Genomic DNA, 26352 nt, shown 5'->3' with positions numbered 1-26352 from the left:
ATTTGTTTGTCCTGCAATATTCTACAATGCTTCATAAATATTATGTGAATGAGTTTTGGACGTTATAAGGGGGTATTGTAATTAAATTTTACATTAAATATGCTTTTATATACTTCTGTAAGTAATTCATTGTCAATTAAATTGAATTTTGTCTTTGCCATGGTCAAATGAGTGTTGCACACAGAATTTTGTACGTTGATTCGTGAACGAATGTTTATGTATTTCCAACCAAAATACTGTAATTCCAGTATTCCACAAAGATAACCTTTTAAACATTTTCTCCAAACAAATAATGTTACAAATTGCCTGTAAACATATCTTAAATATTATTTAAATGTCAAATGTATGTTCCAGCTTCCCTTAGATATGGGTGGTGGTGAAGGAAAGTGTCTTTACATAGATACAGAAGGAACTTTTCGGCCTGAACGTCTTCTAGCAGTTGCCGATAAATATGGGCTCTCTGGGGCTGATGTCCTCGACAATGTGGCTTATGCTCGTGCATATAATTCAGATCACCAGACTCAGTTATTGATTCAAGCAGCAGCCATGATGGCAGAGTCCAGGTGAGTTCTTGTTTATTTTATAGTTGCTGCATGTACAATACTGTACTATTGTGGGTGATAGATTGCAGTACAGTATAACCTCAATTTCGTGAATCTCTAGTTACAAAGCACATTTTCCAAGATGGATTTACTTGCCCACTTATCATAAGAAGTGTTAAACGAAGTGAATGATATGCGGATTTGCTGAGGGAAAAGACCAGAGTTCACACCACCTCTCCTATCCTACCCTTCAATGCCTTTCTTTACCCCTCATCACCTTTCCTACCCTATCCTTCACTGCCTTCCCTACCCTACAATCACTGCCTTCCTACCCTACCATTCACTGCCTTTTCTACCCTCCCTGCCACTGCCTTTCCTACCCTACAATCCATTGCCTTTGATACACACTTTCCTCTTTAGTAAATAAACTAACATTTATTCATTGTGTAGAAAATAAGTTAAATGAATCTTAGTGAGGATGGAGTCTGGTGAATTTTGTAAGATTGGAAATTGGTATAACTTTCCATATCATGCTAATGTGGGCATTAGAGTCGACACCGACCCACTTTTGATTTTCCTTGAGCAACCATCAGAAACCCTGCTAAGTTTGGTGAATCTAGCCCTAAGTGTCTAGTCTCCAACTTTGAATATAGATGACATTACAAATAAGAGAATAGAGCTTCAGGAGTAGGTGGCAGATCTGCATCATTGTATCATCATAGTTATGGAGACACAAATGATGAAGATAAGTGAGGATACTGAACAATATTTCCAAAAGGATACCAAATAGTATGAAAGGAAATGATAAACAAGGAAAGTGGAGAGGAGGAGAAATAGCCCTACTAATACAACAACATTGGAGCTTTGAGGAGATAGCGATTCTGGCGGTAACCAACTGGCAGGATTTCATATAGATATAGTAAGAGTGAGGACTATGAAGACAATAGAAGGTGTTATTTACAACTTTTTATTAACTACAGCAAGGTAAAGGATAGAAGGAACATGATAAATGCATTGAAACATGCCTGAAGATAATAGAAAAGGTGGCCACAGTGGCAAGGAGGAGAGCCAGAGCAAAGATCCTAATGCTTGGAGATTTTAAACATGTGGAAATAGACAGGTCAACTAAGGATCCTCATAGGGAAGGTGAAACATGGAGAGAAAGATTTGTGATCACTACAGACAAACACTTGCTGGGGCAAGATATTAAGGAGCCAATAAGTAAAAAAGAAAGTGATCTACCAGCTACCCTAGACCTGGTGTTGACCCAAAATTAAGATGTAGAGAACTGAAAATATGAGATATCACTAAGAGCCAGTGACACCTAATTTATCATGATTTGATTACATTGTAGAACTGATAGTTTGAAACAGAACAAAAAGCATAACAAAAATTGCAGAAGAGGGGAATAGAGGAGGGTTAGGGATTAATAATTCCAGATTATTAGGAAATCTTGGAAAAAGGCAAATGTAGTTCCAATATTCAAGAAGTGGGACAGATGTGAAGCACTAAATTATCAACCCACTTTCTCGAATAGTACATCGCATTTTGATGTATAAATCCCCTAAGGCTGAAAACTAACGTACTAAAAATCATAGCAACTCGCAAAATTGATGTGATGTTCCATTTTCTATTCATGGGTCCTCGGTTAAGTTAGGTTTGGGCAGTTTAGCACAGCAGTTTAGTGATGTTTGAAATGTTCGAGAGGATGGGCTGAAATTATAGACCTGTAACATTAACATGCATTCCATGCAAGAATTATACAAAAGTCATCAGGAAAAGATTGTAGAACATTTGGGGAGTAAATTTTATAACAGAGGCACAGCACAGCTTCTGAGAAGGAAATTGGGCTTAACAAACCTGATTGAATTAAGTGACATGGTCACCAAAATGAGTCAAGAGAAAGAAGGATGTGTAAACTGCATCTTCCTAGACTGCCAAAAAGCTTTTAATGCAGTCCTCTCAAAAGACTAATTTAGAAGTTGGAGAGACAAGTAGGGATAACAGTAAAGGCACTGGACTGGGAATTGGAGTAGTTGATGGATGGAAACAAAGGGTCACAGTCAAAGAGTATATGTCAGGCTGGAGAAGAGTGGAAAGTGATGTTCTACAGGGTTCTGTCCTAGGACCATTGCTCATTTTAATTTATGTAAATGACTTTGTAGGAGTTGTGAGCATGTATATGGTGATTGCAGAAAATGTAAAGTTAATAAGGATAATAAAAGCTAAAGGGAACTGTAGGTTGCTGCAAGAAGACATTGACAAACTTCAGGAGTGGACATATACATTGCTGCTTGAATTCAGTCCAAATAAATTTAAAGTAATGAAAATGTGTATGTACAGGGTGAATTGCAAGCGAGTGAAAGGGTACAAAAAGATACTCTAACAAAATCTACTAGAGAAAGGAGGAGTGAAGAAGGGGAGAGGGAACATGTTTCTGAAAATTGTATACACCAACATAGATGGAGTGAGATAAAAAAAAAATGTGGAGTAATGTAATACAGCTGTAAACTCCAGATATTGTTGCACTCACACAGCCAAAACTCGAAGATGATACAGTATTTTCTGGGGGAGCTGCGTCAGCTTCTTGGAGCTATCCAGACTGATATGCTAATATTAGACTTTGGCACCAGTCAGTGTGAATGGAATTCTTAGGCCTACCGGGGACCATGAGCCAGAACCTGGCCCCCTCAGAGAGGCACGAGGATCAATAGCCTATAGAAACCCCCATGTGGTTGAAAGCATTCTACATCTGTTATCGAACGAGTCAGGCACCCAGAAAGGTAAGCATCCCAAAACAAACCCCTCCTATTCTGGTTAAGAAATTGCTACTGAGAGCCGAACTAGTGGACAGAACTCCCCAAACAAAAACGAGCAAACGAGCATGATGTCACCACGTCGCTGCGCCACCGTCTGTGTAGCTCCCCTCCCGGGGGCAGGGGAAAAGAGGGAGCCCCAGACCCCTTGCGCCGGCTACCCAAGACCTCGGTTCTAAGACTGATGCGCTGGGCTTCAGCCCAGCAAAAGATGGGCATCAGCCAAGCGAATTCGCCGATGATGATGACTTTCATCATCGACGAAAGTTGTGTGCTCTGGTTCCTGACATTGGGGCTCAGCTCTGTGCCTGTGTGGTGTGGTGGCTGGTGGGGGTGCACGGGGCCAGGAGTAATTCTTCAGTACCTGTACTCGGGCTGCATGCGCCTAGGGTTCCCTTTCCTAGGTGCCCTGTAAGTACTGTAATCAATAGGATGATTCGAATCCCGAATATGACAGGAGAAAGAGAGAGAGAGAGAGAGAGACAAACAATGCTCTCTTCTGTCATATTAGGGATTCTAATCATCCTATTGATTGGTCTTCCTCCAAAATAATCTTTCCTGCCTTTACTCTACACAGGCGCCGTCTTGTTGAATCGGCACTGATACACAACATACCTAACATGAACTTGAGTCCTGGCTTTGTTGCTGTTGACTCTTCCCTTTCACAGTATATACTCAAATGCTCTAAAATTTCTAACAAACATGACTTAACATAAGCTTACCCTTCCATTTATCTTTCTCTCTTTCTTTTTCTTTCCCTTGTTTTCTCTTATGCTCCCTTTCTTATTCCTATTATTATCCCCTTTATTACACCTTGCCTTTCGTACCTTTTGCCTTGCTTTTTCTTCCTCTAAGATTTGCTTCTCCTGAAATCGAGTGATGCGTGTCGGCAGGCGGTGCTGGCTTCCTCCTTGGAATCTGCTTGGGCAGGAAGCTTGAGCCTTGGCTCTTGGAAAATCTTCACCTTTTTGTCCCTTGCTGTTTGCTGATTCTGCACTGGCACAGTATCTGCAGGCGGCCTCAGCTAGCTGTCATCCAATGTCTGACTTACTGGTTCTCCGGGGTCCTGCAGGGGCCTTGCCAGGGGTGTCGTGCCAGGGCTCGGAGTTCTGTTCGTTGTGGCAGGCCACTGGTGCCAGCTTTGGAGCCGGCGCCACCTTCAATCCCGTCTTCATCTGGTCGGTGTGGTGTTCGCTCTATGCGGAGCTCGGGCTCTCGTAAGGGGCGTCGGCCCTTCGCGATTCGTCCCATTGACGGGGCGATGGGGAGGGAGGCTTGCTCTGTTCGCTCACACCTGGTCCCACAATTTGTGGGCTTTTCAGGTAATTTCCGACGGCCTGCGGTGGCATTGGGTGGCCCCGCCTCCTTCGGGGGGTTCAGGCCTCGCGGGACAGGCCTCTTCTCCTGCGCTGTCGGGTCATCTTGGACTGGGTACGTTTGGGCGTGGTTGAAATGACGACATCTCTCAGATGGGTTTCCTGTCCATTCCCAGTCCCAAAACAGGACTGTGCCGACCTGCGGTTCATTGTGGACTTGGCCCGTCTGAACCCCTGGGTTCATTGCCCCGCCTTCTGGATGACTACTCTGTCCCAGGTCTGGCTTCTGTTGAAGCCGGGCGCTTGGACAGTGTCCCTGGACCTCTGGGACACGTATTGGCACATCACAATTCATCCACAATTCAGGGATTGGCTCGGTTTTGTTGTGGGGTGTCAGTTACCACTTTCGTTGTCTCCCGTTCAGGTTGAACCAGGCACCTCACATTTTCACACACCTTACTCGGGTCGTGGTGGCCTGTCTGCATCTCTTAGATGTTCAGGTGTTGACTTACCACAACAACTGGCTGATCTGGGCTCCCATCCGGTCCGCTTGTCTGCTCTCCAGGAATTTGGTTCTTTCCCAGCTCGCATGGTTCGGGTCCTTGGTGAACTGGAGGAAGTCCCATTTGGTTCCCTCCCAGGTTTGGACTTAGCTGGGTCTTGTGTGGGACTCTGGGACCACTTCCTTGTCTCTCCCTCCGGAGTCTCTCCTTTGGCTGTGGTCCCACCTGTTTCTGGGGGGGCTCCCGGGTCACTCGGCAGTTGCTTGAGGGTTTTTTGCGGGAGCCTGAACTTTGCTGTGATGGTCTACTTGCTGGGTTGGGTTTGGCTTCGTCGGCTGTTCTGGTTTCTTCTCAGCCATCCCTTCCGCCTTTTGCAATCGCTGGGTTCGTCCGCCCGAGGCCTTGCGTCGGTTGCTGCGTTGCCGGCTTCCTCTTCGGGTTTTTCAGGGTTCAGTGCCTTGGTGCCTACCCGAGCCCTTACTAGATGTGTTCATGGATGCGTTGTCTCTGGGCTGGGGCTTTGTGACCAGTGCTCACCAGGCCGGCCAGGGGCAGAGGGGTCCGACCTTCCACTGGCCCAAAGCACTGTGCATGAGTTCACGGTGGTGTGATTTTCCCTTTGGAGGGTTCGGGTCGCCCGCGGATCAATGATCCGGCTCCATTCGGATTTCTCCCCGATGGTTCATTGTCTGAACCGTGGGGGTTCGATGCGGTCCTTGACTCTTTGGAGCTAGTTGCTTCAGGTGACTCATCTGCTGAGTTCTCTGGGTTTGGCTCTCCTGGTGGTTCACGTTCGGGGGTGGGGTTGTTCAACTTTCTGGCGGACGGCCTGTCTCAGTTAGTTCCCCTGTCCACGAAATGGGTAGTCGACACTGACTCATTCAGTTGGCTCTGCCAAACATTTGGGCGCACCTCTTCGCATCAGCATGGTTGAGGCGTCTTCCAGTATCTGTGGCACCCTTCCCCGACTGCGAGGCCGTCGGGGTCGTTGCCATTCAGCAGGACTGGTCGAGGTGGGGGTTTCTGTACCTCTTTCCCCCTGTTCAGCTGTTGCTCCAGGTCCTGGCTCGCTTGGAGACTTACCAGGGAAGAGTAGTCCTCTTGGCCCCCTTGGTGTCCGGCCCAGCCTTGGTTTTAGGCGCTGCTTGTTCTGTGTCTGAACCCGGAGGTTTTCCTGCAGCTCCGCCTCTTTCAGCAGATTGGTCCGGTCCGTCACGTGGCTGGTTCAATCTTCTTCTCGAGTTTTTGCATTTGGTCTTTTTGACTCTGGTCTATCACCATCTATATGGTGATCATGTGGTGTCCTTGATGGTGTCTCACCTGCTGGCTTCGTCTCGGCGGCAGTATGAAATTTCCTGGCGGTCCTTTCGTTTCTTTCTCTCTCCGTAGGTATGCCTCGCTCTCAGTTCGGGTTGTCTTTTCCATTCTCTCTTGGTTTTTTCAGGACAGTCATCTTATGCCGAATACAGTTGCCTTGTATCGTGCGGCGCTGGCTGAGACGGTACAGCCTGCTTTCGGTATTAATGTTACTTCAGCGCCGTTTCGCAAGCTGTCCCGTGTGTTGTTTCACCTCTGGCCTGTTCATGTGCCGCTTGAGGTGTCCTGGTCTTTGGATCAGGTGCTTTCTTTTCAGTTTGTTGTGGCCCCTTTGGTCCAGGATTGTTTTTCTAAGGTTCTTTTTTCCTGTTGGCATTGGCCTCTGGGGGTCGGGTCAGGGAGTTTCCTGCTCTCCTCTGGCGCAGGAGTTTCTGCTCTTTTGGTCCTCGTAATAGGTTTGTTCACTTGTAGCCGTCTCCTTCTTTTCTGGCGAATAATGAGACGTCTGCTTTCCAGAGGGGTCTTTGGGTTGTTGATTCTTGGTTGGTCAGGCTGGAGGTGCATCATGTGTTGCCCGGTTGCGGTTCTCCGCCGTTATTTGTGCGCCACAGCTTCTGTGTCCGGGGATGTGCTTTGGGTTGATCAGGTTTCCCTTCTTTCTTGTTCCAGGGTGCGGGTCTCTCAGGTCGTCTGCAAGATTATTCGGTCCAGCCAGCCTCCGGTCTATTCCTGTGCCCACGACATTTGTAAGTTTACTGCTCTTGCTGCCGTCTTTGGCAATATGTCTTGGGCTGACGTTCGGGCGCAGAGATTTTGGCAGTCAAACAGGGTCCTGGCTGCGTGTTACCTCATGAATGTTCCTGGGCCTTGTCGAGCCTGTGTCACTCTGGGTCAATAGTTGCAGCCAGTTTTCCCGGCTTCGCATTGAGGAGCAAGCAACAACCACCTCCCGGGTAAGCCCCTCTTGTTTTCGTCTTTGGGCAAGTAACTCCAGGGAGCCGAAGGGGCTCCCCCCAGAAAACCAGCGTCGAATGTAATGAAATGCCATTTTCTGGGTGAGACCCGGAGGCTCCCCGGCAACCCTCCCTCCCTCCAGCCGGCGGTTTTTCGTGTATTTTTTTATATCCAGCCTCAAAACTGGGATCTTGGGTAGCTGACACAAGGGGTCTGGGGCTCCCCCTCCCGGGGAGGGGGGAGCTGCGCAAACGGTGGCGCAGCGACATAGTGATGTCATGCTCGTTTGCTCGTTTTTGTTTGGGGAGTTCTGTCCACTAGTTCGGCTCTCTGTAACAATGTCTTAACCAGAATTGGGATTTGTTTTGGGATGCTTACCTTTCTGGGTGCCTGACCCAGTCGATGGCAGACATAGAATGCTTCCAACCACATGGGGTTTTTTATAGGCCATTGCTCCTCGTGTCTCTGTGAGGGGGCCTGGTTCTGGCTTATGGTCCCCGGTTGGCCTAAGAACCCCATTCACACTGATGCCAAAAGTTTAATATTAGCATATCAGCCTGGATAGCTCCGGGTAGCCTCCGGGTCTCACCCAGAAAATGGATTTTCCTTACATTCAACGCTGGTTTTAAATGAGGTCGTATTCCCAAGGGGCTACTTAGTTTGGAGATGGGACAGAAAAATTAGAAAAGGTAGAGGTGTTGCTGTGCTGATGAAACAATACCTAAAGGTAAACGAAATAATGAGTGCCTATCCACGAAAATTTGACAGAATAGCACTGGAGATTTGCGATCAGGTTGATAAACTAATAATCATAAATGCTTATAATCCACTGCCATGCAACACATGGACAAAGGAGGAGCTGGATAATAAACAAGAGGGTCTTATAATAATAATAATAGAGAGATTATAGCGGGAGCAGATAAGATAGATCACGACTGTTTGTAGTCAGCGACTTTAACTTGAAATCCATAGACTGGGAGGTATATGAAATGAGAACAGAGGACCTTTGTACCTATAGATTCTTAAACCTCATCCTGGAAACATTCATGTATCAACACCTTAATCAAGCTACAAGGAAGGGGATGTTCCTTCCATGCTGGATTTGATATTCATCAGGGAAGAGGAAGAGATATTTGACATTCAGTATCTTCCCTGCTTGGGTAAAAGTGACCATGTCTTTTTGGGAATAAAGTATGCAATGCATTATAATCTGGATGAAAAGGAGGAAGTTGAAACAGTTGAAAAACCTGATTTCAGGAGAGGACATTATGGGAACTTAGAAATTTCTTTGAGGAATTTGACTGGAATGACTTGCTATTAGGCAAGGAAGTAAATGAGATGTATGTCAAGTTTTGTGAAATATATGATGAAGGCACAAAATTTATACCAAAGCAGAAATGCAGAACTAGGAAACAGAATTGGTTCAACAGAAATTGCGAGAAGGCCAGAGACCAAGGGACACCAAAATGGAATCAATATACTAAGAGGCCAAACCCCCAAACATACCAGTGATACAAAGAAGTGAAAAACAACTATACAGCAGTGAAGAGAGAAGCAGAAGGAAATTTTGAGAAATGTATAGCAGACAAATGTTAAACAGAACCAGGCCTAATATATAAATTCATCAACAGTAAATTGCAGGTAAAGAATAATATTCAGAGGTTGAAAATTGGAAACAGATTCAAGGAAAATTAAAAGGAAATGTGTGAAACATTGAACGAAAAATTCCAAAGTGTGTTTGTTCAAAATGAAACCTTCAGAGAACCTGACACAATAAGAATTCCAGATAACAACATAGAATACATAGAGGTTTCTAGAGACGAAGTGAAAAAATGCTCAAGAAGCTAAATAAGAACAAAGCAGTTGGCTCAGATGGAGTTTCACCATGGGTTCTGAGAAAATGTGCACCTGAGCACATCATTCCTCTTCAACTGATTTTTCAGGCATCCCTGTGTACAGGAGTCCAAGCAGATGTGTGGAAAAAGGCTAACATAGTTCCAATCTACAAAAGTGGCAGCAGGGAAGACCCCTTCAATTATAGACCCGTATCATTGACAAGTGTAATAGTCAAAATATTGGAAAAAATAATTAAAACTAAATGGGTAGAACACCTGGAGAAAAACTATATAATATCAGACACAGTATGGTTTTCGATCTGGAAGATCCTGTGTAACTTATTCACTCGGTTTCCATGATCGAGCATATAGAGATTTTACAGGAAAGAGATGGTTGGGTTAACTGCATCTATCTGGATCTAAAAAATGACTTTTGACAGAGTTCCACATAAGAGGTTGTTCTGGAAACTGGAAAATATTGGAGGAGTGACAGGTAGGCTTCTAACATGGATGAAAAATTTTCTGACAGAGAAATGAGGGCCGTAATCAGAGGCAATGTATCGGACTGGAGAAATGTCACAAGTAGAGTACCACAGGGTTCAGTTCTTGCACCGGTAATGTTCAGTGTCTACATAAGCGATCTACCAAATGGAATACAGAATTATATGAACATATTTGCTGATGATGCTAATATACTAGAGAGGATAAGAAACTTAGATGATTGCCATGCCCTTCAAGAAGACCTGGACAAAATAAGTGTATGGAGTACCACTTAGCAAATGGAATTTAATGTGAATAAATGCCATGTTATGGAATGTGAAATAGGAAACATAGACCACACACAACCTATAAATTATGTGAGAAATCTTCAAAAAATTCTGTTAAAGAAAGAGATCTAGGGGTGGTTCTAGATAGAAAACCATCACCTGAGGACCACCTAAAGAACATCGTGCAAGGAGCCTATGCTACATTTTCTAATTTCAGAATTGCTTTTAAATAAATTGATGGTGATATATTAGAGAAATTGTTCACAATTTTGTTTAGACCAAAGCTGGAATATGCAGCAGTTGTATGGTGTCCATATCCTAAAAAGAACATAAAAAACTGGAAAAGGTTGCAAAGAAATGTAACTAAATGGCTCCCAGAACTGAAGGACAAGAGCTTTGAGGAGAGGTTAGTCATTAAATTGCCAAAACTAGAGGATAGAAGAAATAAAGGCGATGTGATCACTACGCACAAAATAGTAATGGGAATCTATAAAATTAATAGGAAGAATTCTGAAGTCCTGGAACTTCAGGACCATGAGGTCATAAATTTAAACTAACTACCGAAGAAATGTAAGAAAATTCACTTTCGCAAACAGTGGTAGAGGGCTGGAACAAGTTAGGTGAGAAGGTGGTGGAGGCCAAAACCTTCCATAGTCTCAGTGTCATACGACAAAGTACTGTACTGGGAAGACAGGACACCACGAGCATAGCTTTCATCTTGTAATTACACTTGGGTAATTACTTACTTAGATACATACATATACATACGTTAGGCTTGGATTGAGGTCTACCCAAGTTGAACTATTAACCTTCCCCAGAATGCAATCCCATAACAGTTGCCTAACTTTTGGGTACCCCATTTCTGCTAGTTGAACAGAGACAGTGAAATAAAACATACCTAACCATTTTTGTCCTACTTGGGGATCAAACCTGGGATCTCTGATTGCGAGTCTAGAACATAGCCACTATACAACAGGAGAAGCAGGCATAACTATGTATTTTTCTTGCTTAAAAAATCTATAATACAAATGTTTACTGAAGACATATCTGGCTACAGCGAATCATGGTTGGTCTTAAATAGTTTGCCGAATCAGTGTTGCAATGTATTTTAATGTTTCTTATTTTCGTAAAGAGCTTTTATTTCATAAACTTATCAAAATAATATTTAGATAATAAGTTATGAGAAGAGCCCCTCTATATATATTTAAACATTATTAGAGTTATGTATTAGATGCACCAAGATGTCTGCTTGTGCACAGTGATGTTTACATACCTGTATTCATCATACACTGAGAACTCCCTGCTCTTGTCCTGTACTGTATTATTAATTTGGGCTAATATCTGTAACTATCTACTTGCTCCTCTGAAATATATTGTTATTTGTTCTCTACTTATCCTTATCATTTAACTTACTCTGCTTTGTAATCTCATCATTTCCTATTTTTTGTATAGATCCTGTAGTACCGTCTATTAATTTTTCAGTATCTCTCGTTATCTATCCTTCATGCTAAAACTCTACATTAAAAGAAATCCTGTTGTTATTAAGCTGAATGCTAACTTAGAGCAGTAATAGCTGACTTCTTATTTGTACCCCCACCCTAGAGGGAAGGCATATTGTGTCACTCTGTATCCCCATATTTACTACTAATTTATGTTTTAAGATGGAGGCAGGTGAAAGCATTGTTTGCATTAGGACCATGTCACTTTCTTGTTGTTGAATCTCTCTGAAATGAATGATTTAGCTTTTACTTCTTTTAACCTCCCGCACCTTGATACCTGATCATCCATTCCACTGTTGAAGCTGAAAGTGTTTTCCAAATGTATAATTGGTTTATACTCAAACTACAGCAACACTGGTGGTGGCTCCATTTTCTTCCCCTTCATATTGCAATTAGTATGGCTTCTCCCTTTATGTGGCTTTATTTCCCTATTCTGCCTCATCCTATTTATATCCAACTTTTTGCAAATGAATATAGGGTCTCTGCTTGCTGAGGCAATTTATATATTTGCATTTCTCATTGCAAGTAAGTGGTGACTGCTTTACTTGAATGATAACCAAACTAGCATGTGAAATTTTATGGTGAATGTTCCAAAAATATGAATGTCTTGGTCAAACTGTTGTCAGAAACTAGTTTCTAAATTATAATCTTTGAATAATTGTTATTAAATTTTTGTGATGTAATTGTAATATTTCAGATATGCCTTATTAATAGTTGACAGTGCTATGGCATTGTATCGAACAGATTATGCTGGACGAGGAGAACTCTCTGCGAGACAAATGCACCTGGCACGATTTTTGCGAATGCTTCTCAGATTGGCTGATGAGGTAAAGTTGACCACTAAACATGTTTTTCTATGAAGTGTTCAGTTTTGTATGTGTAATTACCTAAGTGTATTTACAGGATGAGCTACACTCGTGGTGTCCCATCTTCCTAGCACTATTTGTCATATAATGCTTTGAAATTACTAACGGGTTTGACCACCACCTTCTCGCCTATCGCCTAACTTGTTCCAACCGTCTACCACTCTGTTTGCGAAAGTGAATTTTCTTATATAGTATTCCTTTGGCAGCTTTGTATACTTAGTTTCAATCTATGACCTCTTGTTCTTGAAGTTCCAGGTCTTGGGAATTATTCTCTATAAATTTTATCGATTCCCATTACTGTTTTGTACATAGTGATTATATCGCCTCTTTTTCTATTATCTTCTAGTTTTGGCATATTTAATCCCTTTAACCTCTCCTTGTAGCTCTTGTCCTTCAGTTCTGGGAGCCATTTAGTTGCATGTCTTTGCAACCTTTCTAGTTTGTTGAGGTGTTTAAGATACGGGCACCATACAACCACTGCATATTCCATCTTTGGTCTAACAAAAGTTGCGAACAATTTCTTTAGTATTTCTCCATCCATGTACTGTATTTAAAAGCAATTCTGAAGTTAAAAAGTGTAGCATAGGCTCCTCACACAATGTTCTTTATGTGGTCCTCAGGTGACAGTTTTCTATCTAGAACCACCCATTAGATCTCTTTCTTTATCAGAATTCTTTAAAGATTTCTCACATAATATATAGGTTGTATGGGATCTATGTTCTCCTATTCCACATTCCATAACATGGCATTTATTTACATTAAATTCCATTTGCCAAGTGGTGCTCCATTCACTTATTTTGTCCAGGTCTTCTTGAAGGGCATGACAATCATCTGAGTTTCTTATCTTTCCTATTGTCTTAGCATCATCAGCAAACATACTCATATACTGTACTGTGCTTCTGTATTCCGTCTAGTAGATCGTTTATGTCGACAATGAACATTACCAGTGAAATACCGGTGTGTGTTTGTGCAAAATGTATTTCATATATGATCAGGTAGTAAAAATGAGTGTTATGCTTTAGTTGAGAGTGCAAAGAAAATGTGTTGAGTTACACAAACAAGTAGAAGAATAAGGGGAACTGCTTAGTTAGATGAGTTGGTGGCAAAATCAGTTGTCAATAAGAAAAAGAAATACGAGAAAATCAATAGGAGCCACGAGAAGGATTCGAACCTATGATCTGGGTACTCCCAAGCAAATGTCTTGGACCACCACACCACCACATGGTGTGGTGGTCTTAGGCTTTTGCTTGGAAGTACAATACACAGAGCTTAGGTTTGAATCCTCTTCATGGCTCCTAATGGCTCATTGATTCATTACATTTCTTTGTGCATGTAGTATATTTTATAGACACAAAGTAAACAAGATGGGCAAGAAAATGGGAGTATACTGTGAATAAAAATCATGCAATAACATCAGTTAAACTGAAAAATGAATGAGAAAATATGTCAATAAAGGAAAGAAAATTATTCACAAAGCAGGAAGTCTTCTTGGAAAGGAGTGTAGTAGGGAGGATAATGGCTGGATGACTGGGAATGTTAAAAGATTAACACTGGAGAATATTGAATGAAGGAGTGATCAGAATTAGGCAAAAAGAATACTTTGAAAGTGTAATGGGCATACATTATAAAGGAAGGGCTAGTGTGAACATGATTGGTTATGATGGTGTGAGAAGAGTGTACGATCATATGAGAGCTGATGTATCTATGTAAGAGGTGATTATATCAGTGAAGAAGGTGTCATGTGGGAAAGCTGCACAGGGTGATGAAGTGTTTGGAGATAATAGTGAAGGTGCCCGGCATTGCTTGGGTGACACATGTCACATATTTATTATTTGAGATCCTCATTGCTGTAACAATCTCAATTCTTATCACAGTATCCATCTTAACTACATACCTACCCTCTCCTTTGCCACCTTCCCTCTCCTTTGCCACCATCCCTCTCCTTTGCCACCCTCCCTGTTCATCACTTTCCTATTCTTCACCACCACCCTCCATTTTCATCACTATTTTCCGTATCCATTACCCTTATTCCCCATGGCTACCTTCTTTACCCATGACCACTTTTCACTGCCTTTCCTACCATTCACCACCTTACCTACTCTCTATCACGTTCCCTTCATTCCTGTAATCTTATTGAGGATGGAGTCTTTTATGTAGTAAGATTGAAAATTAGTATGCAAAGGGAGAGGGGGGGGGGCATGGGACTTGACCTTAACCCACCTATGACCATCCTTGGAAAAAGACCAGTCATCCTGCAAAGTTTGGTAAGGCTAGCCCCAAGCATCTGGCCTCCAACTTCAAATGGACAGCCAAACACATAGACATTTTCTTGTATCTAGATTAAAATTTATGGGAAATTTGGTAGAATATGTATTAATGGTAATGTGTAAAAAGATTGGCAATGAACAGTGATTGTAGCACTATAAAAATAAAGAGAACATTGTGTAAGAATTATAGAGGCATTAGTTTACAATGTGTAGAAGGTGTATTGTATTACAGGATTGTGATAAAAAAAAGGCTGAAATTACTGAGCAATTGATCAGTGATAGACAAGGTAGATTCCATGGTGGAAGAGCTGTCAGGGGCGCCTGACAGCCGAGTTGACAGTGCTTCGGATTCATAGTCCTGAGGTTCCGGGTTCGATCCCCGGTGGAGGCGGAGACAGATAGGCAAAAAGTTTCTATCACCCTGATGCTCCTGTTACCTAGCAGTAAATAGGTGCCTGGGAGTTAGACAGCTGCTATGGGCTGCTTCCTGGGGATGTGTAACAAAAAGGAGGCCTGGTCGAGGACCGGGCCGTGGAGACGCTAAGCCCCGAAATCATCTCAAGATAACCTCAAGAAGAGGGTACCTAGATTATATATTCATATTAAGACAGTTCATTGAGAAGACATGCGAGAAAAATCATAAGATATAATGACATTTAAGGACTCGGAAAAGGTACCAGTATAGGACTGAGTTAATAAAGGTTTTGAGAGAGAGATGAGCATGTATGCAGTTAGCAGTGTTGATAAGTGCTGTGAACAATTCGTGTAAGGTAAAGTTCAGGTGGAAGCATTTAGTCAGTATGACTATATATAGTACTTTGTGTTGGTAGCTGCATGTTTAAGAGTTATGTGAAATGATGTCACTGGTTTGATATTGGAGTAAATGTACAACAGGATTACGTGATGTCACCCTGGGCTTACAAGAGAGGGATGGGTGTGAATGTAAGGCAGAGGGTGTAAACATGGTGTATTGTACTAATATGAGTAATTGAAGTGCAGGTACTGTATATCTTATTTTAAATATGCAGACCATGGTTATTTTAGCACAACAAAAGTGAGCTATATTGATTAGTTGAAATTGTTTATTCAGATGAGAGCAGGCTGTTACAAATGAATATGAACAAAAAGTAGTTATTGCAGTCGAGATAGAAGGAAATTGTTAAATATATATGAATGATGAAGTGCTGAAGTGATCGATCAATTTAAATACCTAATGTGTGATTTCTAAAGTAGATATTTATGGAATCAAAGTTAGTTGAGAGTAGAGTCGGTGAGAGAAGGAAAGTGGCTTGTGCAATGAAAGCTATTCTTATGAGATAAAAGATAGCAATAGATGCAGCCACAGGTAAAATGAAACTAGCACTTCAGCAGCTTGTATCACTCCCGACTTGTACAACTTCAGCTTCTTAAGAGGACAGAAAGTGCTCTTAGGGTAAATACAATTATGTTAAATTTTTGGGTCCCAGCAACTGATGTTATATCCACAAACTGGCTTAACCATTTGCTCGTTTCCAACCTATGTGGATACCATATGAACGAGTGTACGTCTCACAGCAGTCGGGTTAAGTGAGGGAATTAAATATGCTGGTGGATGGCTTTTCCCATGCTAGTTCTATTTGGTCTGGGTGGGAGCTGGCTATAATTTACTCTTGGTAGATAAGAAACATGTTCAGGACTCCTTAGGTGATTGTTTGCATGTGCACAGAACCACAGGCTTCTTGTTTGTGTGGCTCTGTTCCTCATTCACATTGCTTTTGCAGTGGACATGCTGTTTCTTGATTGAATCCAGTGAGAAATAATTTATTTTGAAAAAATGTACTTCTGGAGTTCTCTGGAACATGCTCTTATTTTTTCTATAGACATGTTTTCTATTCATCATATTTAAATTTGATTTGTGCTTTTTTGCTTTACATAAGTTTTATAAAAATGTAACCCTTACATAACTCAAGGGCCATCTGTTCAGATAATTCCTGACATTGTCACTTTCCTTTCTTATTACTTAATGTAATGAAAATAAGTACACTGTACATTAAACAGTATATATGTTTATGATGTGACTGTTTAGCATTAGTTTAATAAGCACTAAACACTGAAGTAATAATCTTTTCTCTCTGCTTAGTTTGGTGTTGCTGTGGTAATAACAAACCAAGTGGTTGCTCAGGTGGATGGAGCAGCCATGTTTGCAGCTGATCCCAAAAAACCCATTGGAGGCAACATAATGGCTCATGCTTCTACAACTAGGTAAGACACATAGATAACTGTATAATCTGTATTTGAACTTCAATGAGGAAATGGGATATTGCAGTAGCTTCTTGAATGATATGTAAACAAACAACATGAAAATAGAAATGGGCAGTGTAGTGGAATGAATAGTGTCCATGAAACTTGCTACAATTTAAAGAAAGTAGATCCATTTTAAAGTATGACCTTGACCTCTTATCCTTTATGAACATCTAAGAAGAACAAGATCATTAAAGGAATATTTAAAGTGAATAAAGTAAGCCTATTCAAATTAAAAAAAGAGGTAGGATAAGGGGACATCAGTGGAAGCTGGACATGCAATTGAATCGGAGAGATGTAAGAATATTCCTGTTCCCTGTACAGGTACGCAAGCAGAATGCATTGAAGGAAACAGTTGTAGAAGCTAATTCCATTCATAACTTTAAAAAAGAAATATGATGACAATGTTAATGTTTAGAGGGGGTAATTAACACGTCAGGTATGAACAGCTTGGAGACGAGACATAAAGAATTAGATCTCACTCTCCCTAGTCACTAATAAGTAAGCACCACATTTCCTCTCTCTCACTATTTCTTCGCAAACACTCCCTTCCCTACCATTTACCGCCAGGCTCAGGTAGTAGAGCTCTCAGGTATAATTCAGGTACATTCCCCACTTTCCTTATTGTTCACCAACTTCCTAGCTCCTTCAGCATCTCTACTCTTCACGTCGAGGTCGAGGGAGGGGGAAGACGTACCGTGCGCGCTCCGTTAAAATCGTGACATTAACCGGGATTCTTAGGACTACTGCCATGGATTACTGATTACAGACATAACAAAGTGCATAGTGACCCGCTGGAAAATTTAAAATAGTCATTAACAATAGAACTTTGTGTTAAATAGAAAATAAACGGGAGACACGTGTGAGCCAGTGAACGAGGCTTTGTGTACATGCGTGTACAGTATTAGGAAAAAAAATAGTGAACGGTGATTCGTGGAACAGTGATGTGGAACGGGTATCACAACAACATATAAGTTGGAAGTGAAGGAAAATCGTGCATAGAATATTATAAATATAGAATACTAGAAATATAGAATAGTGGCAAGAGGCAGCATCAGTGGTTATAAATCGGGTAACTGGAAACTGGTGACATCAACCTGGGACAACAAGAGGTCACCTGTACCGACCGGGGAACCAGCTTCGCTACCCTACGCTAAGTACCTGCCATAAAGTTTGAACAAAATAACATACATAATATTACAAATATACGGTATACATATAATATTATAAATATTAAACATATAAATATATATACATATAATTTTATAAAGAGTTAAAAGGACTGACATCAACAAGTGATCCATACAGTGACTCTCAAATACAACACAATACACCAGACAATGGAGAGGTGTGGCGAGTGTTCGGGTGTACTGGGAAAGCGAAATGCAGGCGTAATGTGCTGCATTTGTAACATAAGATTTCACCTGGGCTGTACAGAATAAGCTCCAGGATGCATAAAAAGGCAAGGAATTTACTGGGTTTGCAAAGATGACAGATTAATGTTAGAGAACATAACTAAACTGATGAGAAACATTCCCGAGTCACAGAGAATATCATTCACAGACAGGCTACCAGTGATATATGCGGACTGGGAAAAGTCAACATTGGATAACGACCAAAACTCAGGAACAGATAGTTTAGAGAACCGCAGCAGTAGTGTGGAGGAGGAGACTATTGTGGTACAAAATAACAGCAATATTACAGAGCCAGATAATATAAACAATGAGAGCAACAGTGAGACAGTGCATAGATGAAGGAATTGGGACGAAAAATGGAGATGGTTCCAATAAAGGGGTAGACAAGACAGTCACAGATATAAATACCTTGAAAAACGCAAAACCGGAACACATTTGCAAATTCTACGCTAAAGGAATATGCAAATATGGAAAATTAGGAGCAAAATGCCATTTTCTGCATCCTCGAAAATGCAGGAACATGTTGGAGAGGGGTACATGCCGTTTTGGAACAGGGTGTAGATACTTCCACCCTAAATTATGTCAATTTTCAATTGGGGACAAAAAATGCTACAATCTTCAGTGTCCAGAATTCCACGTGAGAGGTACAGAGCGTTATAGACGGGAAGATCAATATGACACTACTGGAAATTTTTTAGAGGAAAGCAGAAACAGAGTAGTAAATATAAGAGAGAGGAACAGTCAGATGGAACCACTACAGGATTACAGAGGGGAACGGAGATACCCACAAGACTGTAATTCAAATTATCAACAAGCACACAGGTACTACACCAGACAACACCCGTCCTACTACCAAAACTGGACGAATCACTTCCAAAACGACACACCCTGGACGCAAACACAGTGGCCTCCTTACCAGAGCCTCAGATATTAACACCAAGTAAGGCTTCCAGCACTTCCACTAACACGATAACATCATTTATATTTGCCAACATCCAGGGTATAAAAACACGCAAATCCAACAAAGTTCAATTTATAGATGATCTCCTTCATGAGGCAAATGCAGTGTTTGCAGCCCTAACAGAAACCCACACAAAGGACTACCATGATGGTGAAATATGGATCTCAGAGTACAATCTTTTCAGATGTGATAGGAAACACCGGCTTCAGGGTGGGGTCAGCCTCTACATTAAAGACACACTCATCTGTACTGAGCTGCTAAACACCTCAGATGATATGGTGGAAGTGCTGATAATCAAAATAGAGATTTTAAATGTAGTTATTGTCCTTGTATATAAGTCACCGGAAGCAAACCCTCAGCAGTTTAAAGACCAACTAATGAAAATAGAACACTGCTTGGAAAACCTCACAAATCCAGCTCCGAACATCATCCTGCTTGGGGACTTCAACCTATGGCACCTAAAATGGAAGCACCTGGCTAATACAGTAATATCAGAAAGAATACCAGGAAGTAGCCTAAATGAACAGGCACATGCAAATGACCTGCTACGGATGTGCGACAGGTTTGCCTTAAACCAGCAAATAGTAGAACCAACTAGGAAGGAGAACACGCTGGACCTCATTTTCACTAATAATGATGAATTGATCAGGAACATATTGATTACAAATACCTATTACTCAGATCACAACTTAATTGAAGTTATGACAACCATGGGGAGTAGACCTTCAAAACCAGTCCAGATTCCCGGTGGAGGAGATTTCAGCAAATTCAACTTCAATAATAAACAGATAAACTGGGAGCAAATAAACCAGGACTTCACAGAAATAAACTGGGAAGAACAGCTAGAAAATGCAAACCTGAACCAGTGCCTGGAAAAAATAAGCTCAGTAGCACTAGAAATATGTTCAAACCGCATACCTCTAAGAAAAAAGAGGAAGAGATGCAGATTGGAACGGGAACGTCGTTCCCTATATAGGCGAAGAAAACGAATCGCGGAACAACTTGAGAGTCACACCCTATCTCAAGAACGGCGAAGAAAGTTAGGTAGAGAAATAGAAACAATTGAACGGAAGCTACAAGAATCATACAAAACCCAGGAGAGGCAAAGAGAGCAAAAGGCCATCAGTGAAATAGAAAGAAAACCGAAATATTTTTTCTCCTATGCAAAATCAAGATAAAAAACCACATCTAGTATCAGGCCGATTGATAACCCAAATGAATTTTTCATGGATACGATACCAACATCAAATCATATATCAGACGTCGCCCTATCCCCACTGGATTTTGAAGAAGCCATAAACAGTATGCCTATGCACTCTGCACCAGGCCCGGATTCTTGGAACTCCATATTCATAAAGAACTGTAAAAAACCACTATCGCAGGCCCTCCACATTCTGTGGAGACAAAGCCTAGATACTGGCGTTATTCCTGATATACTAAAAACAGCAGAGATAGCACCACTTCATAAAGGAGGAAATAAGGCAGAGGCAAAAAATTACACACCGATAGCACTAACATCGCACATCATACAAATTTTTGAGAGTGCTAAGAAGTAAAATCACAAAATACATGGAATCACAGCAACTCCATAACCCCGGACAACATGGTTTCAGAACAGGGCGCTCTTGCCTGTCGCAGTTGCTGGACCACTATGATATGGCATTAGATGCTATGGAAGACAAACAAAACGCGGATGTAATTTACACAGATTTCGCAAAAGCTTTTGATAAATGTGACCATGGTGTTATTGCACATAAAATACGTTCAAAAGGAATTACCGGAAAAATAGGCAGATGGATCTACAATTTCCTGACCAACAGAACCCAATGTGTAATAGTCAACAAAATAAAATCCAGCCCATCAACCATGAAGAGCTCAGTCCCCCAGGGTACTGTGCTTGCTCCAGTACTTTTTCTCATCCTCATTTCGGACATAAACAAGAACACAACCTATAGCACTGTATCGTCCTTTGCAGATGACACTAGGATCTTCAGGAGAGTAGGCAACATAGAGGACACGGCGAACCTCCAGTCAGATGTAGATCAGGTCTTTCTATGGGCTACAGAAAATAATATGGTGTTTAACGAAGATAAGTTCCAGCTCATGCGCTATGGAAAAAATGAAAATATAAAAACGGAAACCACGTACAAAACTCGGGCAAATCATAACATAGAACGAAAAGGCAATGTAAAGGATCTGGGTGTACTCATGTTGGAAGACCTTACCTTTAAAGAACACAATAAAGTAGCCGTCACAACTGCAAGAAAAATGACAGGTTGGATAACAAGAACTTTTCACACTAGAGATGCTATACCGATGATGATACTTTTCAAAACGCTTGTGCTCTCTAGAGTGGAGTACTGCTGCACAATGACAGCACCTTTCAAAGCTGGAGAAATTGCTGACCTGGAGAGCGTGCAGAGATCCTTTACTGCTAGAATCCACTCAGTAAAACATCTAAACTATTGGGACCGACTAAAGAGCCTAAAACTGTACTCCCTTGAGCGCAGGCGGGAGAGGTACATAATAATTTACACGTGGAAAATATTAGAGGGGCTGGTCCCAAACCTGAACACAGAAATAACATCACATGAGACCAGAAGACATGGCAGGATGTGCAGAATACCCCCGTTGAAAAGTAGAGGTGCAACAGGTTCTCTGAGAGAGAACTCTATCAACATCAGAGGTCCGAGACTGTTCAACACGCTTCCGCTACACATAAGGGGCATAACTGGCCGACCCCTCACAGTGTTCAAGAGAGAACTGGATAAGCACCTCCAAAGGATACCTGATCAACCAGGCTGTGACTCATACGTCAGGCTGCGAGCAGCCGCGTCCAACAGCCTGGTTGATCAGTCCAGCAACCAGGAGGCCTGGTCGACGACCGGGCCGCGGGGACGCTAAGCCCCGGAAGCACCTCAAGGTAACCAAGGTTCACTGCTTTCCCTTTATACCCATAATCTTAGTTGAAGATGGAATCTTTTTAGTGACATGGGAAATTTTACCAGACCACACACTAGAAGGTGAAGGGACGACGATGTTTCGGTCCGTCCTGGACCATTCTCAAGTCGATTGTGGGGAATCGACTTGTGAGATTGTGAGAATGGTTAGGGAGCCGGTCGGCCGAGCGGACAGCACGCTGGACTTGTGATCCTGTGGTCCTGGGTTCGATCCCGGGCGCCGGCGAGAAACAATGGGCAGAGTTTCTTTCACCCTATGCCCCTGTTACCTAGCAGTAAAATAGGTACCTGGGTGTTAGTCAGCTGTCACGGGCTGCTTCCTGGGGGTGGAGGCCTGGTCGAGGACCGGGCCGCGGGGACACTAAAAGCCCCGAAATCCTCTCAAGATAACCTCAAGATAACCTCAAGATGGTCCTGGACGGACCGAAATGTCGTCGTCCCTTCACCTTCTAGTGTGTGATCTGGTCAAACTACTTCAGCCACGTTATTGTGACTCATTGCCGACATTGGAAATTAGTATAATTTACCATTTCATGCAAAAGTGGGGGGCATGAGGCTCCACCCTGACCCATCTATGACCATCCTTGCACAAAGACCAGTCACTGTTCAAAGTTTGGTGAGCATCTGGCCCCCAACCTCAAATAAACACACTTTCTGTTTTATAGATATAAATAAATCAAAGGCTTAATAAATTATTTCTTCAAGGCTGTTGTATTAGGTTTTATTCTTTCAGATTATATCTAAGGAAAGGTAGAGGAGAAACAAGAATCTGTAAGATCTACGACTCCCCGTGTCTTCCTGAAGCTGAAGCCATGTTTGGAATATATGCTGATGGTATTGGTGATGCAAAAGACTGAAGTTTGCATTATAAAATTAGATTTGTGCCTTAATCTGTCTCTTTTTAAGTGATTGAGCCTAGCTTCAAGGATTAAGTTTTCTAACTTTTATATAATTATATATATATATATATATATATATATATATATATATATATATATATATATATATATATATATATATATATATATTAAATAATAAATTACACACCATATACACATCTAGTTACATAAAGCTGATCAGTTGGTAAATATTTTGTACATATCTCCATATAATTACATGTTTCATTCATTAGTTTTGATTGTACTTCAGTCTTTCAAATATTAATTAATACATATCTTCAACTTTCCAGACATATGGCAATATTGTTACATATTTACTCATTTCTTATCTTGCATAATCATATACTGGTATTTAATAGAATTAAAAAGAGTACAAGATATAATTGCTATGAATCTTGACTCTTTATAGTAAAAAAATGAAAATAGTTTGCTTTAGTGTTTTAGTATCAATTAAATAATCATTGATCTATGCATTTATGCAGATTATGCAAAATAATTTTATTAAAACTAATTAAAAAATTGGATGTATCTTTATTGCTTTTGCTAATGATCTACCACAGTGTATTTTAAGTGATATTTACTTTGTATATAAAACTGTTATTGGCTTTGGAACTTTTTAATCATATTCTCTTATGTGCAGAGTACTATTTAGTAAGTTTATAATTGTGATATAACTTACATGATGCACAAATAAATTGTTAATCATTTAATATAATAGTCATTGGATAAAAACCCTCACTTATGTATGTATTTGTGAAACTTATGTAAAAAAAAAAATAAACCAAGTTTTTCGCACTCTCCCGAGTGTTTTGTCACAGTTAAGTTGTGTGTGTTAAGTCAAAGTTTTGTGTGTGGTTAGGTCGAGACTTGCATCTCGACGACTATTCACAATGATGATTAGTCCATTAGATTATTAATGTTGATGATGTATTGCAAGTCACATCCTAACCACACTTGGACTTTGATAAAGCACTCAGGAGAGTGCGAAAAACTTGGTAAAATTCTTTACATAAGTTTCACAAATACATAAGTGTGGGTTTTTATCATATGTTATTATGTGTGTGAGAAGACATTGCCATTACTTATAAAGTCATTGTTAACTTTTTCAGTCTCAAGTTTAAAATTTAAATGCATGTTAGTATTTTATTGACTAACCACGGCAAATATGCAGCAAGTAGTTTGAGTTCAACTTTATGATTCCTCAGGTTGTGCAAGGATGTGTATTTTTTTTAATATAAAAATATTTAAATTCATCAAGCTGTCTTAATGATGAAAGAGACCGGACATGGGTTAAAGTATTTTCTAGCAATACTTAAAGATTAGTTGGTTTACCTTCACATCCTTGTCCTACACTCCATTGTAGTTTACATGTGTAAAATTTCCTTTAAGGAAACTAAATTATTCACTCTCTGCCAGTGTCCTTATGTTCGGTTTATTCCGTTTCCTTAACAGAAACCTGCTCATTGAGACATTCATTTTTTTTTTTTACATGCCTTACCTTACTTTGTATTGGTTTCGGGAATTAATGTCCCAGTCTCTGACTAGGCCAATTCTGTTTGCCTAGTTAGTTTGCCAATAATATTTCCTCAGTCCTCTGTCTTTTTGAAGCCTTTTGCTCCTGCTGCCATTTTCACTAATTATTCTTTGATCTATGAGCTGGATTGTTGAAGTTGGGCAAGTATGTGGCAAAAATTTCCTTATATTAGCTCATTCTCTTGTGGATGTGATGGGCTGTTATTTAGAAACATTACTATATGGTTGTCTGGCAGGCTAAAGCTCACTTTTAGATTTAAACATCAACACTTTTTATGGCCATATAAGTTACAAGGAGAGACTTGACCCATCTAATGACAATTGAACTTTTACTTTTCCAGATCACTAGTAATTAGTATGTGCCTATGCTAGGTGCAATGACATGCTACGCTACACCAAACTTACTTTATCTTGCTTATACCCAGAACCCCATCGTGGGTGTTGTCCGTATGAGATAAGAAGATTCGTGTATCACTCTAAAGTTGGTGCAGGTGGGTTCAGCTGTCCTGCCTGCTGACCCTTCTGCCTTCTGTAATTCTTGCTGGTGCCAGATGCTCCATTCAGGAGTACATTCCCTCTCCTAGACGTTGCAATAGGCGATGAAACTTTGGGCATGGTGCCTTCAAATGCACAAATGCAGTATGTCTATGCCCCTTGTGTGGGGACTCAGGTCAGTCTAAGATGGAGTGCTCTTCTTCCCAGACTCACTGCATCAATTGTGGTGACGCCCACCCTACTTTCTCTCACGTGTGTGTGCACTACAAATTTGAGGAAGCCATCCTCAATTTGAAGCACCGCAATCATCTGTCTTTTTTCTAAGGCAAGATGCCTGGTCCGCCGTCTCCCCTCTTTCGCTAGCATGTCTTGTGCTCATGTGTTGTGTTCTACCTCTCCTCAGCCTTCCCCTCCTTTCTCAATCTCACAACCGTTCCTTAAACATGTCAGGAGCCTTAGACCCAGACACATCCACCACCACCTCACCAGCTCCTTTATGTTCTGAACCAGAAGGTCCTCCTCCCAGTTCTCCATCTGGTGTTTCCTTCCTTCCTTCCCAGTCTGCCTTGTCTCCTGTGTCCTCTTTCCTTTCTCCCAATCCTTCTTCCCAGCCCTCCGCTCTGTCTTTTGGTCCTCCATGCCACCTGTCTGTCCAGGCTGTTGTCTAACATGCTCCCAGCAATCTTCATGTTGTTCGCTCCCATTATCCTTCCCCTGTTGAGACTATGAAGACTGTTGCCCAGTACGTTGCTCCTGGCACACCTCCCAAAGTCAGAAATGTAAGCCTGACTCCTCTCCTTCCTGCTCGGCAGGTAAGAAGGCATTACTTTCTATCCCTGCCTTCTGACCGATTCTATCCCTGCATCCTCTCCCATTTCAGTTGTCGAACCCCTTATCCTAGTTATGGAGATTCCCTTGATCCTCAATTCTCTCTCGGTTGCAGCCCTTGATGAGGTACGCTTCCCTGTTTGTCCCCCCACTTTTCCAATTTGCTTGACCACCCCTCTCCAATGCCCCCTCCCGCTCAGGACTCTGTCCGCCCTCCCACTCTTGACTCCATCGTCCTTGCTAGATTTACCCATGCCCCCTAACCCCAATTCCACTGATCCTGATCCTACCTAGTATAC

The 26352-nt window shown here is 41.5% G+C and overlaps 1 protein-coding gene across 2 annotated transcripts in view; it reads left to right on the top strand.

Moving 5' to 3' along the window:
- spn-A (RAD51 recombinase homolog spn-A) overlaps positions 1-24450 on the top strand; it is a 32973-nt gene extending 8523 nt beyond the window's left edge. For both annotated transcript variants that reach the window (XM_045755510.2, XM_045755511.2), the window contains 4 exons: positions 355-563; positions 12247-12376; positions 16802-16923; positions 23032-24450. In XM_045755510.2, the coding sequence (XP_045611466.2) occupies positions 355-563; positions 12247-12376; positions 16802-16923; positions 23032-23155 (585 nt within the window). In that variant the 3' untranslated portion in view covers positions 23156-24450. The remainder of the gene's footprint in view (positions 1-354; positions 564-12246; positions 12377-16801; positions 16924-23031) is intronic.
- The last annotated feature ends 1902 nt before the right edge of the window (positions 24451-26352 follow it).

Source organism: Procambarus clarkii, chromosome 62 (assembly GCF_040958095.1).
Source record: "Procambarus clarkii isolate CNS0578487 chromosome 62, FALCON_Pclarkii_2.0, whole genome shotgun sequence".
Taxonomy (NCBI): domain Eukaryota; kingdom Metazoa; phylum Arthropoda; class Malacostraca; order Decapoda; family Cambaridae; genus Procambarus; species Procambarus clarkii.
This window is presented reverse-complemented; position numbering and strand designations above follow the sequence as displayed.